Source organism: Lonchura striata, chromosome 3 (assembly GCF_046129695.1).
Source record: "Lonchura striata isolate bLonStr1 chromosome 3, bLonStr1.mat, whole genome shotgun sequence".
Taxonomy (NCBI): domain Eukaryota; kingdom Metazoa; phylum Chordata; class Aves; order Passeriformes; family Estrildidae; genus Lonchura; species Lonchura striata.
The window spans coordinates 2,900,782-2,913,401 of record NC_134605.1 but is presented as its reverse complement, the minus strand read 5'-3'; the positions used below and the strand labels follow the sequence as shown (position 1 = coordinate 2,913,401).

General features: G+C 39.7%; 1 protein-coding gene across 1 annotated transcript; it reads left to right on the top strand.

Moving 5' to 3' along the window:
• The first annotated feature begins 22 nt into the window (after positions 1-22).
• DNAAF10 (dynein axonemal assembly factor 10) lies at positions 23-7,785 on the top strand. Its single transcript, XM_021555875.3, has 8 exons — positions 23-232; positions 1,161-1,261; positions 2,340-2,470; positions 2,933-3,034; positions 3,771-3,886; positions 4,219-4,353; positions 5,136-5,233; positions 6,010-7,785. The coding sequence occupies exons 1-8, from the start codon at positions 41-43 to the stop codon at positions 6,215-6,217; spliced, it is 1,083 nt and encodes a 360-aa protein (XP_021411550.1). The 5' UTR covers positions 23-40; the 3' UTR covers positions 6,218-7,785.
• The last annotated feature ends 4,835 nt before the right edge of the window (positions 7,786-12,620 follow it).

The window sequence follows — 12,620 nt, the reverse complement described above, 5'->3', positions numbered from 1 at the left end:
GGCGAGTGTTTCCGCCGGCAGCCGGCGGGGAAGGGGAGGGATGTCGGCGGTGCTGGGAGCGGAGCGGCCGCAGGTGGTGTCGCACGTCCAGCAGGCGCTGAGCTACACCGTGTTCGACTGCAAGTGGGTGCCGCGCAGCGCCCGGCTGCTGTGCCTGGGCAGCGCCGCCCGCGGCACCGGCGTGCTGCAGCTGTACGAGCTGAACGGAGCGCGGCTGCAGCTGCTGCGGGAGGTGAGCGCCGGCTCCCTCGGGACCGGCTCGTCCCCAGCCCCGGCGGTGAAAACGCAGGAGCCGACCCGCGTGTTGAACGCCCCGGGATGCGCTGAGCGCTCCCCGCAGCTCCCCGGAGGGGCGTGCCGGGTGGGAGCCTGACTCTTCTCCCCGGCAACTACAGCCGCGGAGGTTTCCATTGGCTTTGGGAAGGATTTCCGCACGGAAGGGGGGATTAGACATTGGAATGGGCTGCCCAGGGAGGTGATGGAGTCACCGTCCCCGGAGATGTTGAAGGAAAGGCTGGATTTGGCACTCGGTGCCTTGGTTTAGTTGGCAAGGTAGTGGCCGGTGCTAGGTTGGACTCGACCATCTCAAGGCTCTTTTTCAGCCCAACTGAGCCTGTGGTTCTGCGATTTTGTTTACTGCTGTGTTTTGTAGGTTGTTTTTATGTGTTTTGTTATGGTTTTTTATGTGTTGTGTTATATGAGTTATTGCCTGAGTTTGTTTTTTGGGTTTTTTTTGTGTTCTTTCGTTTGTTTGGGTTTATTTTTTTATTCGTTGTTGGAGTTTGGTTGGATTTTTGATTGGGTTTTGGGGTTGTTTTTGTATGTTTGCTTGCTTGCTTGTTTGTTTCTTTGGTTGATTTTTTTCTCCGAGATTGACCTTTGAGTGTTCACTTCTGAGGCTAAACAGTTCCTCAGGTGCATAACGCCCACTAGGCTACAAGCAAAATATTTGCTTTAGACCAGCAACCTGGACCCTCTGCTTTTCTGTGCACAAGGACTGAACTCAAACTTGCCTTCAATAGCATTTTATTAGTATTTTGCACCAAATATCCCCTTGTGTTTCGCTGACACTTGCCCCAGTGCACTCCTAAGATCCGCGTAGCCTGTGGATGATTTTGCCTTTTCCGTGTGCTGACACAGACATTTCCTTTCTTTAAAAGATTGAAAAGCCCAAACCTATAAAATGTGGGACTTTTGGTGCTACATCTCTGCAGCAAAGATACTTAGCTACAGGAGATTTCGATGGAAACCTTAACATATGGTAAGCACAGATATTCTCTGGAAGCGTTTTCACTTGATGTTGTCCATGTCTGTCTGAACAGAGGTTTCTGTTTGTGGATTTTTGCATGAGATGCTCTCCATGCTGCCCGTGGTTGGGACCCAGTGCAAGCTTTGCTGGCTACTGTATTTGAACCATGCCTGTTTTGTAGAAAAAACACAGAATTCTGCATTATTGTTTAATTCAGTCCTGCTTCACTCCCATCTTCTTTGTGCAGCTACAAAAACCTGATAAAGTTCTGGGAGGTTGTCCTCTGAAAAGAGGGTTTTAAATGGATGCATGAGTACAAACAAGAGGTTGTGTTCAACCTAAATTTCCTGTCTAGATTAAATATATCTTTTTAATCTTGACATATCAAATGTTTCCTCTAGGTCCCTGAATTATTGGTGTAATTAATATCTAGGTAAATTTATGATCAAATTAAGTAGTAGTGTCAAAAGGAGATTTTTTTATTACCATCATTATTATATTGCCCTGTGTCAAGGAACTACTGGTTCTTGTTGGAATAGCAAGAATTACATGGACAGTTACTAGCTGAAATGTAAAATAAAATTCTGAAAGATTCTCAAAGAATGGGAATCTGTGGGAAAGAACCATGAAACTTATGGCTGGATACAACAATATTCACTGAAGTTAGAGAGCAGTAGTCAGAGCTAGGTGGGGATCAATGAATCAAGTTATTTTATAGACCTACTGAAAGTACAGATACTTCTGTACTTCTTTCAGGTCTATGTACTTTTTACAGAGTATCTTGATCTGTAGTGTGATTCATTTTTGAGCCCAGCGTGTAAAACTGGCTCTGAGTGGCTGCTGTGGTGAATCCCACAACTGCCTTTACAAACAGGGAGGTCCAGAACAGAGCAAAATCTTTTGGAGCAGTCCAATGTAGTAGCCAAAGAAGGAATCAAAGACTCGTGGTTCTTGGTGGTGATATCCATATTTGTTCTCACTGTTAATCTGAGCTTTTATGATTTGTGCTCAAGTTTCCTTTCATTTTTATACAAATCCTGAGTGTCAAGGAAAAATGCCATGTTTTCTGTTCTTTTTCTTTCTTGCCTAGGAATTTAGAAGCTCCTGAAATACCAGTGTATTCTGTGAAAGGTCATAAGGAAATCATAAACAGTATAGATGGTGTAGGTGGCTTAGGAATTGGGGAAGGTGCACCAGAAATTGTGACTGGCAGTCGAGATGGTGAGTTAGTGAACTCTGCAAGTCTTCCCAGTTCCTCTGAGCCTGCAAGCTCTTGATGGCAGGGCACAGTCTGCCATCTGAACTAGTTACAAGCTGTTGCAACTAGTTCTTTGCACACTGTCTCTTGAATCTTGCTTGGGACTGATTTTCCCTAATTCTTCTAGAGCCACAGATAAGCAAAAGGTACTGTTGTCACTGGTCGTGAGACAGAAGGAACACAAACCATGATAAATGCAAAATATCAGCTAGAGAAAATGCATCCTTAACAAATGCTTTCACTCTGTTTCTGTTTGGTTTTGTGGTTTTTTTCTTATATCCACAAAACAAAGTGAGGCTTGCTAGAATTGAAAGAGATGCTACTGTCTTTTGAATGATTAGGATGGAAAGCAAAGGGCTTTTCTAGGAAGGTGAACACAGTATGACTGTATTCCTAATAGAAAATCTATTGTCTTTCTTTCCCAGGAACTGTGAAGGTGTGGGACCCAAGGCAGAATGACATTCCCGTGGCTAATATGGAATCTGTACAGGGAGAGAGCAAAAGAGACTGCTGGACTGTGGCATTTGGTAATTGATCAGATGATGACCCTTCCTCCCCCTCACATGAATGTGTTTTGATGATTGTCGATGTATTTCAGGATGTTGTGGAATACTTTATTTTGTATGCATGCATAAGTAGCAGGTTTTGCTTTTCCACACTGCTAAATTTATGTGTGGGGTTTTTTTCTTCAAAATGAACCCGTTTTGTGGGTTTGTGATAGTTAAGTTTTGGTCTCATTCTCTAATCGCTTTTGGTCACTGTTTGTAGCTGGATTTGAACATTTTGAAGCTCTTTTCCATCCTAAATGATTTGATGATTCTGTGGTTTCACAGATAAGCTGTGCAAGCTTTATTTATGTGCCTAGAAGTGTAAAAACAGTATATCTAGCTGTGTGGTCCTGAAGGGAGTGCAAATGTTGCCATGTACAGGGAACTCACCACTGTTGTAGTGTGGTTGCAGCTACCAAGCATTAAGGAGTTAAATTAAAAGAAAACCCTTGAAGCTTAAGAGCTAACTAAAGAAAGCAGCAATGATTGATGTGCTGTTTTTATTTTTTGGAGAGAGCAAAGCTGCTTGTGTCCCACACAAGATTTTTCTAGACCCTTCAAGTTTGAAAACCATCCAGTTCACCACATCTTAATATCCCAGAAAATTTTTGTTGTTGTTGTTGTTGTATAAGTTGAAACTGTAGGCCTGGGACTTCTGAAATTTACAGGCTAAAGAGGTTTTGTGTTTTCTGGTTCATTCTCTCTCTGTGTCCAGGCAATGCTTACAATTTAGAGGAACGTGTTGTGTGTGCCGGATATGACAATGGGGACATTAAATTGTTTGACTTAAAAACCATGTCGCTACGATGGGAGACCAACATTAAGAATGGGGTAAGGAAATCATAAAAGTGTTTTTTATTCCAGCTCCTATGTAGGATGGAAAAATTAAAAGGACTCTGTTTCTGCTGAGATTGTACCAAGGAATAATTTTCTTTAGGCTCAGCAAGTTGTACCCCTCACATTCTTGATCAGGACAGGATGGGGTATTTTTTCAGTGGATTAATATTTTCAGATGAACATGTTTATTTCCTGTATGATGATTATATTATTGTGGAAATAACCAATAATGAATGCATGTTTCCAAATCACAAAAGACGCTTTTTTTTTTTTTTTTTTGAGCATTACTAAATTACAAAACTGAATTTATCTTGTTCTATATCCAGGTTTGCAGTGTGGAATTTGACAGAAAAGATATAAATATGAATAAGCTGGTGGCCACATCTCTTGAGGGGAAATTCCATGTGTTTGATATGAGAACTCAGCATCCAACCAAAGGTTTTGCTTATGTTTCAGAGAAGGTATGGGGAGACTGAGAATTTCTTAATATGAGACAAAATTTCTAAATTCATGCTGTCAAATTACTACAGGTGTAGTACAAATGGTAAGAAATGCCCAGGTTACTTCATATTTTTTTATTTGGTTTGGGGTTTTTTTGTGTGTGTTTTTTTGGTTTGTTTGTTTTTTGTTTTTTTTTTGTTTAGTGAACAAAATCTGGTGATAATTCAAGAAAAGGCACTTTTGGGCTGAAGTTCTTTAGGACTTCCTTTTTTTAGAAAAGGCTGAGTTTCAAGTTAGTAGCTCTCAGTATTTCCATACTATCATTCAAAGCAGATAAGATGTTGGAGGTACTTTGTTCTGAAGCAAAGAATTTTCTTTACAATAAAATCTATATATTATAAATAAATAAATTTTATTTATTTATTCATTTATAAATACTTTTGTAATAAGATGTGAAAATAGAATTTGCTGTTCATTTAGTGCATTTAAGCTTTTCCTTGTGAACATTTGCAGACAGATATACATTAAGTCAGAGGACATGTTGGGATTTTTCCCTAAGTGATTTCTGTTGCTGTATGATCTTAGTGCCCTGGTGAGGTTTGAGCTGTGTGTTGTGTTTGCACAGTGTTTGTAATATATTCCCTTCCAGTAGTGATTTTAAGAGATACCATACAGTGAAATTAACTATCCACTTTGGGAAGGCTCTTTTCTTACGAGTGATCTCTGTTTTAAGATTCTATGTCCTTTCCTGTGAAGTTCATCTCCAGATGACTTGTCTATAATTCTGATTTCTTTTTATTAGGCACAAAAATCTACCATTTGGCAGGTTCGGCACCTGCCACAGAACAGAGATATATTTATGACAAGTGGAGGATCTGGGAGCCTTCATCTCTGGAAATAGTAAGTGATCACTTCTCCAGCCAGGAGTAAGAAACCGGCCACCATTTAATGTTTTAAGAAAGAATCTTTCTGAAAATGATGAGGAGGGTCCTGCTTCCAACCTCAGAATATCTGGTTAAAATTATTGCTTACAAATGCAGTAGACAGCATGATTTCATTGTACTGTAGATGTAGACATTTCAGTGTACTGTAGACAGTGATTTCAGTACTTGATCTGGAATCTTGAATTAATCCCTAAAAGAATGTTACAGCACAGGTGAATCTTGCCCTTGCTGTCTTCGTGTAATGAAGATTTAATCATATCCGTGGTTAACAAGGTGATAAATGTAAAAAAAAAATGGGTTTCTTAAAATTCTAATATGGTAGCAGTTACATCAGAGAAGAATATTGAAAGCCTTGCCTTAATCATTCTTATGTTTACATTTTCTTACATTACATGGAAAAATAGTTTAATTGTCCTACATGCAATGAAGTTGGTGCATTAAGTTTTAGGAGCATAGTTGTAATGACATTTTTCTGGCTGTGGTAAAAGCCAACCAGTTAAAAAATGAAGAGGTATAGGATAGGTGTGTCAGGATTCAAAATTTCCCATCCCCTTTTTATTTTCATGAAATGTCTACTAAAGTACGCAGCGTCCATACAGCTGGATATGATTATTCATCACTTTTAAGACATTTATTTGCCTTATGTGTAGAGCAGGAAATAAAGAGGGTGATGATGTGTTTGTGTCAATAGAGTTCTAAGTAGGTGCTTTTGTTTCATTTTCTCTTTGGCAGTGAGTACCCAGCCCAGCGCTCGAAGAAGGATTCGGAAGGATGTGAGATGGGGGTGGCAGGGTCTCTGAGTCTCTTACAGAATGTGACTCTGTCAACACAGCCCATCTCTAGCCTGGACTGGAGCCCTGACAAAACAGGACTTTGTGTCTGTGGGGCTTATGACCAAACTGTGAGGGTGCTGATAGTTACAAAGCTTAACAAAATTTGACAGGAAAACTAGAATTTCTGTTGAGAAAGCAATATAGTTTGCAGTCTGTAAATATGGGAGGGGGAACCCTTCTATTTCTAATTTAATTTCTTCTTTAATAAAACTGGATTGAAGAAATAGAAGCCAGATTTTTCTATTGGAAGTTCAGATAAGTGCAATCAGAGTTGTTAGGCTGATTGTGCTGTGATGACTTGAAATTGCCTGGGCACAAAATTTAACCTTCTAGAAATGTGAATTTACACTGAAAATATAATGTGCCTTTGTGTTAACACAGCTCTGTAATTTCAGAGTTCACTTGGGTTTGTGTTCATGATATTCATAGTGCAAATCTCTTCACACTTGTTAAATGGTTTGGTTTTATTATATATAGTGTTATCCATGTGCATTCATACAGTGGGAACTTCTACAGAAAATTGTTGTGTTACTGGATTTATTAATTAGAATGTTTGTTAAAGTGACTTAGGATTCTTTACTACAACAGAGAAACGATAAAGGCTAAAATACTCAGGTTTAAAGGAGTAAGGTTTTTATTGAAGATCATACTGAAATTAAACTGTCGAGCAAAATGCACTGTTTTATTATTTTAGTTGGGTTTCCTATTATGTTCTGTTGTTTTTAGATCTGTTTTCAACTTGATATTCCACAAATAAAATTATATGTAGTGTTTTCTTAATATGAACAAAGTATATTATTCAGAGATATCCAGAGATTTAGGGAAGTAAGGTACAGAAAAACCTCACAGGCTATTAAACCCTAGACTTTGTGGAATGGAGAAATCATTCATGCCTGTGTAGCAGAGGGTGGGGAGGAGGAACATTACAGTGGATCATAAACAAAGTGTGTCTGTGGAAGTGTATCTCAGATTTAGCAAGGGCCAGCAGGGATGAAAACACAGGCAATGTAGGCTAAATATTTTGTGGAAGACTAAGATTTATGAGATTTACCTGTCTTCCCTAACAATTGATGGTTTGCTTTCAAGTATATTTAATAATAATATTTAGTATCGGATTTTTTTTTTTTGACCCAAGTAATTGCATCTCCTTTTGTGCATGGTGTAATGTTGAGAGCATATTCTGAAATGGTCCTTAGGGTGCATTCCAGCAGGAGGGAATAGGGGGAACCATTACTCTGCACTCTTGTGGCTGCAGCTTTGGGGGTGTGGATTTCAAAGATTTCAAGTGCTTTGAGTCTAAAATGCACTGTTCAAAGATGACTTCCATTAGCTTTGTGCTGTAAATAAAATATACTCACTGAAAAGTGTGAAAGGCTGTGGAAGTAGGTAGAAATATGTTTTCTCTCTTTAACAGTGATTGAGTTAACCACAGAGTATGGGAAGAAAAAGCTCTCATTATAGGTACCTGCAAGGAAAACCAAAAATCTCCTGAGCACAGACCTGGGCTCTTGGTGCTATTTTTATGTACCTGTCCTGCAGCAAAAGTGTCCCTTCTTTATTCAAACAGTTCTGAGGAGATATCCTACTGGGATACAACTTAGAGCAAGAACTATTAAACAACAATTCTTAAAGCTCCTTGGGCCTCAAAATATTAAATGGTTGTTACCTCTCTGCACTTAATGTTGAGACTCATTCCTTGTTTTGTAAATGAAGGAATGTGTTCCCCATGAGTAGAGGGGAACATCATTTCATGAAAACATGACAGTTTGCATATAAGGAGCTTGCAGAAAAACAGAGCTGGAGAAAAGCAGAGATGGAAGGTGGTGTGTCCTTGTTCCTTAAAGGTGTACCTGTGTCCTACAAAATGAAAGACAGTGACTGGTAGGAGAGAAGAGCTGCTGCTTGTGCTTTTACTGTGCATTATCTCCTCAGCAGATTGGATTTCTGCTTCTTGGAGGCTGAACCAGCAAAAGCTGCCTGTGGCAGCCCAGCCTGCTCTATTTATAGTCCTTCCCCTTCTTGCTGAAGTGTGGCACCTTGCCTCTGCAGCCTGCAGAGCTGAAGCGTGTTCTAAATAAAATCATAATGCAGCCGAGATGTCATGCCCAGACCAAATGCTCTCTGACACAGCTCCGAGGAGTGCTCTGGAAAACCCCTGCCTCGCCCAAGCCAGGAAATGGAATGTGCTCCCAAATTTGGAGTGACTGCATTTAACAAGTGGAGCTGCCTGGCAGCTCTTGCTTGTTTCCTCTGCAAACCATCCCTGTGTGCTCATGGAAGAAAACAAACCCGTTTACAGGCATGGCTCAGCCCATGCGCAGGGACATGTTACATGTTTTTTGGGTTTGTGCTTTGTGTTTTTTTAATGAGGTGCCCATGGTTTAGTGGTGGGCTTGGCAGTGCTGGCTTAACTTGATGATCTTTCCTAAGGATTCCTTCCTATACAATGGTATGATTATATGGTTCTCCAGCATGGCAGTGAAGCTGAATTTTTTTCATCACTATGAAAAGTCCATCAGCAGCATAAATAAGTACAAGCAAGCTCTCCTAGGTTGCTTGTGATGTTAAGGTTATAAAACATTGAAAACATTCTGTGAAGCCAGAGGACGTGTGGGTTGCAGAAGAGCAGTAAAGCCCACAGAACTGCTCAGCAAATGAGACGTGATGGGACCTTTTCATGTGGCAGTGGATCAGAATAGTACCTCAGCCTGTTCATTGTATCAGTTGCTTACTATTAGACTGGCTGTTACAGCTTTGCAGCTGAAATTACTCTTGAAGTAAATTCCTGCTTAACTCCCTAAGTCCCTGCTGCTTTTGGAGCGTCTACTTACAGTAAAACCCACCACTGGGTTTTATTTCAGGTAGATGCAGCTAATGACATTCAGGCAGATGTAGCTAATGAAACCAGTTCAGTTGCCTCCTATGTTAAAGCTTTCATTTTTAGGTCATCAGTCTTCCTGCAGAGATGCCAGAAACCCTCCTTGTTTCTTTCTAGCAGAGCTCAAGCAGACAGGACTTGGTGGCCTGTTCAGCAGACGTGAGGGACAGACAGTCCTGCCCTGCAGAAGAGTGTGATGGCACAGGCCTGTGGCATCTTTATATCCAGCAGTTTTCCCTTCCTGACATCTGCAATCCCTCCCACATCCTGCTGTTGCAGAGTGCATAAATAACGTAACAGCAGCCACACTTGGCTAGGCCAAAGACTTCTATCCTGCTTCTTCAGGGGGCATGTGTGGATAAATAAATATTAAAAACCACTTTAAAATGACATCTACAATGTGGGTCCTAAGTTTAATTTACTCCTAAAGTTGTCTTAGGCTTTCTGCTATATATGATAACTATACGATTCTATTGAATTTAGGCATAGAAGCTAACAAGTGAGACAGGTGGAATGATAATGCATATAAAAATAAACCTCAATTTATAATACAATTTACTTCCAATCTTAGTAAAAGAGAGATAGCAGTAAAAAAATACATGTTTACATATTAATTGGAAGAAATGCAATCTTAGAATAGCATCAGAACAAATATTATACACATGATACACTGCTTTCAATTTATTTCTACAGTTTCCATTTATAAATGCATTTCACCTAATATATATACATTCAATAAAAAAGGCTTTGTATGTAAAGAAACCCAGTACTTCACCACATCCTGTCATTTAATCTAGTTGGCATGAACACAAGCTCTTTTGATCTGTACCAACTATGACTATCTCAGTGTAGATCTCATACTCCCTATCTGTTATGCTAAAAAAGCTGTAATTACAGGGCTTAAGCTAGTCTTATTGAATTATATTATTTTTCCTCCCTAAACCAAAGATACATCAATCTCAGTTTCCCTCTTTCTGTGTACTTTTGCATCTGTATTTTGATTAGAAATCCTACGTTTTCAAAAGAGAAAGGAGTCTGTGTTTAGTCAGTTTAAAGCCATTCTAATTTAATCTTGAGTGCAGAAAAAAAAAGGCACTTCCAGATCATTTTAACTGAAAGGTGAGTCTAAGTTCACTTGGGCTCAGGCTGCCACATACGTTGTCCCTAAGTTCATCAAAGTGTAACAGAACATGGAAAATTTTGGGGGTTACATTTCTTTTCCAGTGTGCTAACATCACTACTATAGGATTTTTAGTTGATGAAAATGTGGGTTAGCCTCAAGACTCTCTTCCACTTCTGATCCCAACTAGCAAGTAAGAAAAACAAAACTGGCAGCCAGATAGATACCTCGGTCTCTCTTTCTGGTCTCACCATCTGCATTGTAATAAATCACTGTAAAATCTCTATCCCCGCCCTCCCTCCCTGCATACATCTGGTCTCAGCAGAATTCAGGCAGAGACATAAATTCCCATAAACAGGGCATTGAGCCAGGCAGCTGCCTGTCACTGTCCTTTTAGGAATGTCTGTCTTCTGATTTACCAGAGGAAACATTGGGTACTCGCCCTTCCTCCGCCAAGGAACAAGTGCACGTCGGGCAATCCTGGCAGATGGATGTTTGTGCTGCAGTTTATTCCTGCTGCACCCTCTTCTGGTAACTCGAAGTCTGCCCACACATGGGACTGCAGATTCATTAAATTGCACTGCAAAGAAATTAGACTGCAAATTCATTAGATTACACTGCCAAGAAGTGGGCCTCACAAAAAACAAAATGCCTATTCCAAAAGGCCCAAGGTGCCCTTCAGACACATGTGTACTACACACACGAACATCTCCCAAACTGGTCTGCTTGCCAGACTTTTGGTCTGATTTTAGAGTCTGCATTTTTATCCTGCCAATGGTTTATTAACCCTTTTGTTATAAGTAGCTTCATCTTTGTTGTATTCACAGCAGATTCACGGCAGAAGAATCTAGGCTATATTTTTTAATTTACATTTTATTCTGTGTGAGGTGTCCCAAAGCTTTTTCAGTGGTGCTGTTTCAGGGAGATGGAGTAGCCATGGCTGGTCTGTACATCAGGCTGTGGTGCTTTGCATGACCCAGGCTGTATAATGATTCCAGTGAGGCCAAGACTACAGGATTTGGCCTCCACTTTGCTCCACGAAGAACACTGACTTTGCAGGAATCATGACGTTGTAGGTACAGTGGATGAGATGCATCATAATAATGCAGTAGTTATGTTAAAGATGCCTGTCACTTTGACTACTTTGGCAAAAAGATTCAGGAGTGTTTGCTCTTGTTTCTGGAATGATAGAGAAAAATCAATAATCATTCATAGGCCTCTCAAATGAAATGGTTTCCATTAAGTACCAGATACCAGTACAGCTTTTTGTGGATAGACTTGTCTATAGATATCCATATATAAAATAATAATACATTTTCAGAGTGGCACTAGCATAAACCATTTGATTTATATGAGCTGTATCTCAATCAGATTTTGGCTGGGATAAATGTGAATTCTTAACTCCTCACTCACTGCTCCTGAAAACCAAACAGGCAATGCAGCCAGTTTAAGGAGAAAATGAATGTTTTTATACCTAATAATCTCCTGAGTGAATTGGCTTGAGAAATTCCAAGACTTGTCACTCAGTGTAGGCTCTCAGTGTAGGAACTCCAGTTAACTAACAAAAGTATAAATCTGAGGTAGTCCAGAGCCAGAAGGAGCAAATCTACAACAAATGTAAACCAGTAGAAGGAGACAGAGCCACACTGTATGACCAGGGAATAGGGAGCACAATCTGTACTGCATTAATGCTCTACATGGTTACAATCTTCTACAAACAGAGCTGGCTGAATCTGAACATTGATCAGCAAGTGTTGCATTTTCCTTTGATCCTGTAATTGAAACAAAATATTTGGTTTAGGAAATAAGACTCTGGCAGCAATTTCTACCTAACATTTGGTAAATCAATTAGTCTATCAGTCAAATCCCCTCTCTGTATTTCCTGGTCTGTGACATGTGAATACTGAGGTAAGAATGAATTAAACATATGTTAAGTGTTCTGACCTCCTTGTAAACATTTGGCATACTAGAATTGCAAAGTATTATTCTACTTAGGAGTGCTGGTCTTGCTAACTCTCTGTTACCCTTTGGACTGTTCCATTTCTGAACAGTTTGAAAAGAAAACTCTCCTAAATTCCTAAATTCCCTTTTATTCACAGTTCATAATTTTGTACTTGTACTAGTAAAAATGAACATGGGAAAATAATTAAAACTGTGTTTTTTTGAAAATAAATCTCTAGGAAAATGCAGTGAAAAATTTTATTATTGCACCAAAATATTAGCACACAGTAGGGATAGCATTCTCTACCCCAGTGATTTTACCACCTGTATGTATCCCACATATGGCTGAAAGGCTCTTAAATAATCCCTGTGTTTGCTGCTTTTATAATACTCATAAAACCTAAGTTTTTATTCATTTGCAGCCACTTTTGAAACTGAAGAGTTAAACCTTCAAATCTCCCGCAGGAAAAGGAGACAACAAGATGTAAACAAGTAACATCATCTGAAGATCTTTGGATATGCTTCCAGCTGGGACTAGGGAGAAAAACTCTTATTTGCAGCAGACACTGAT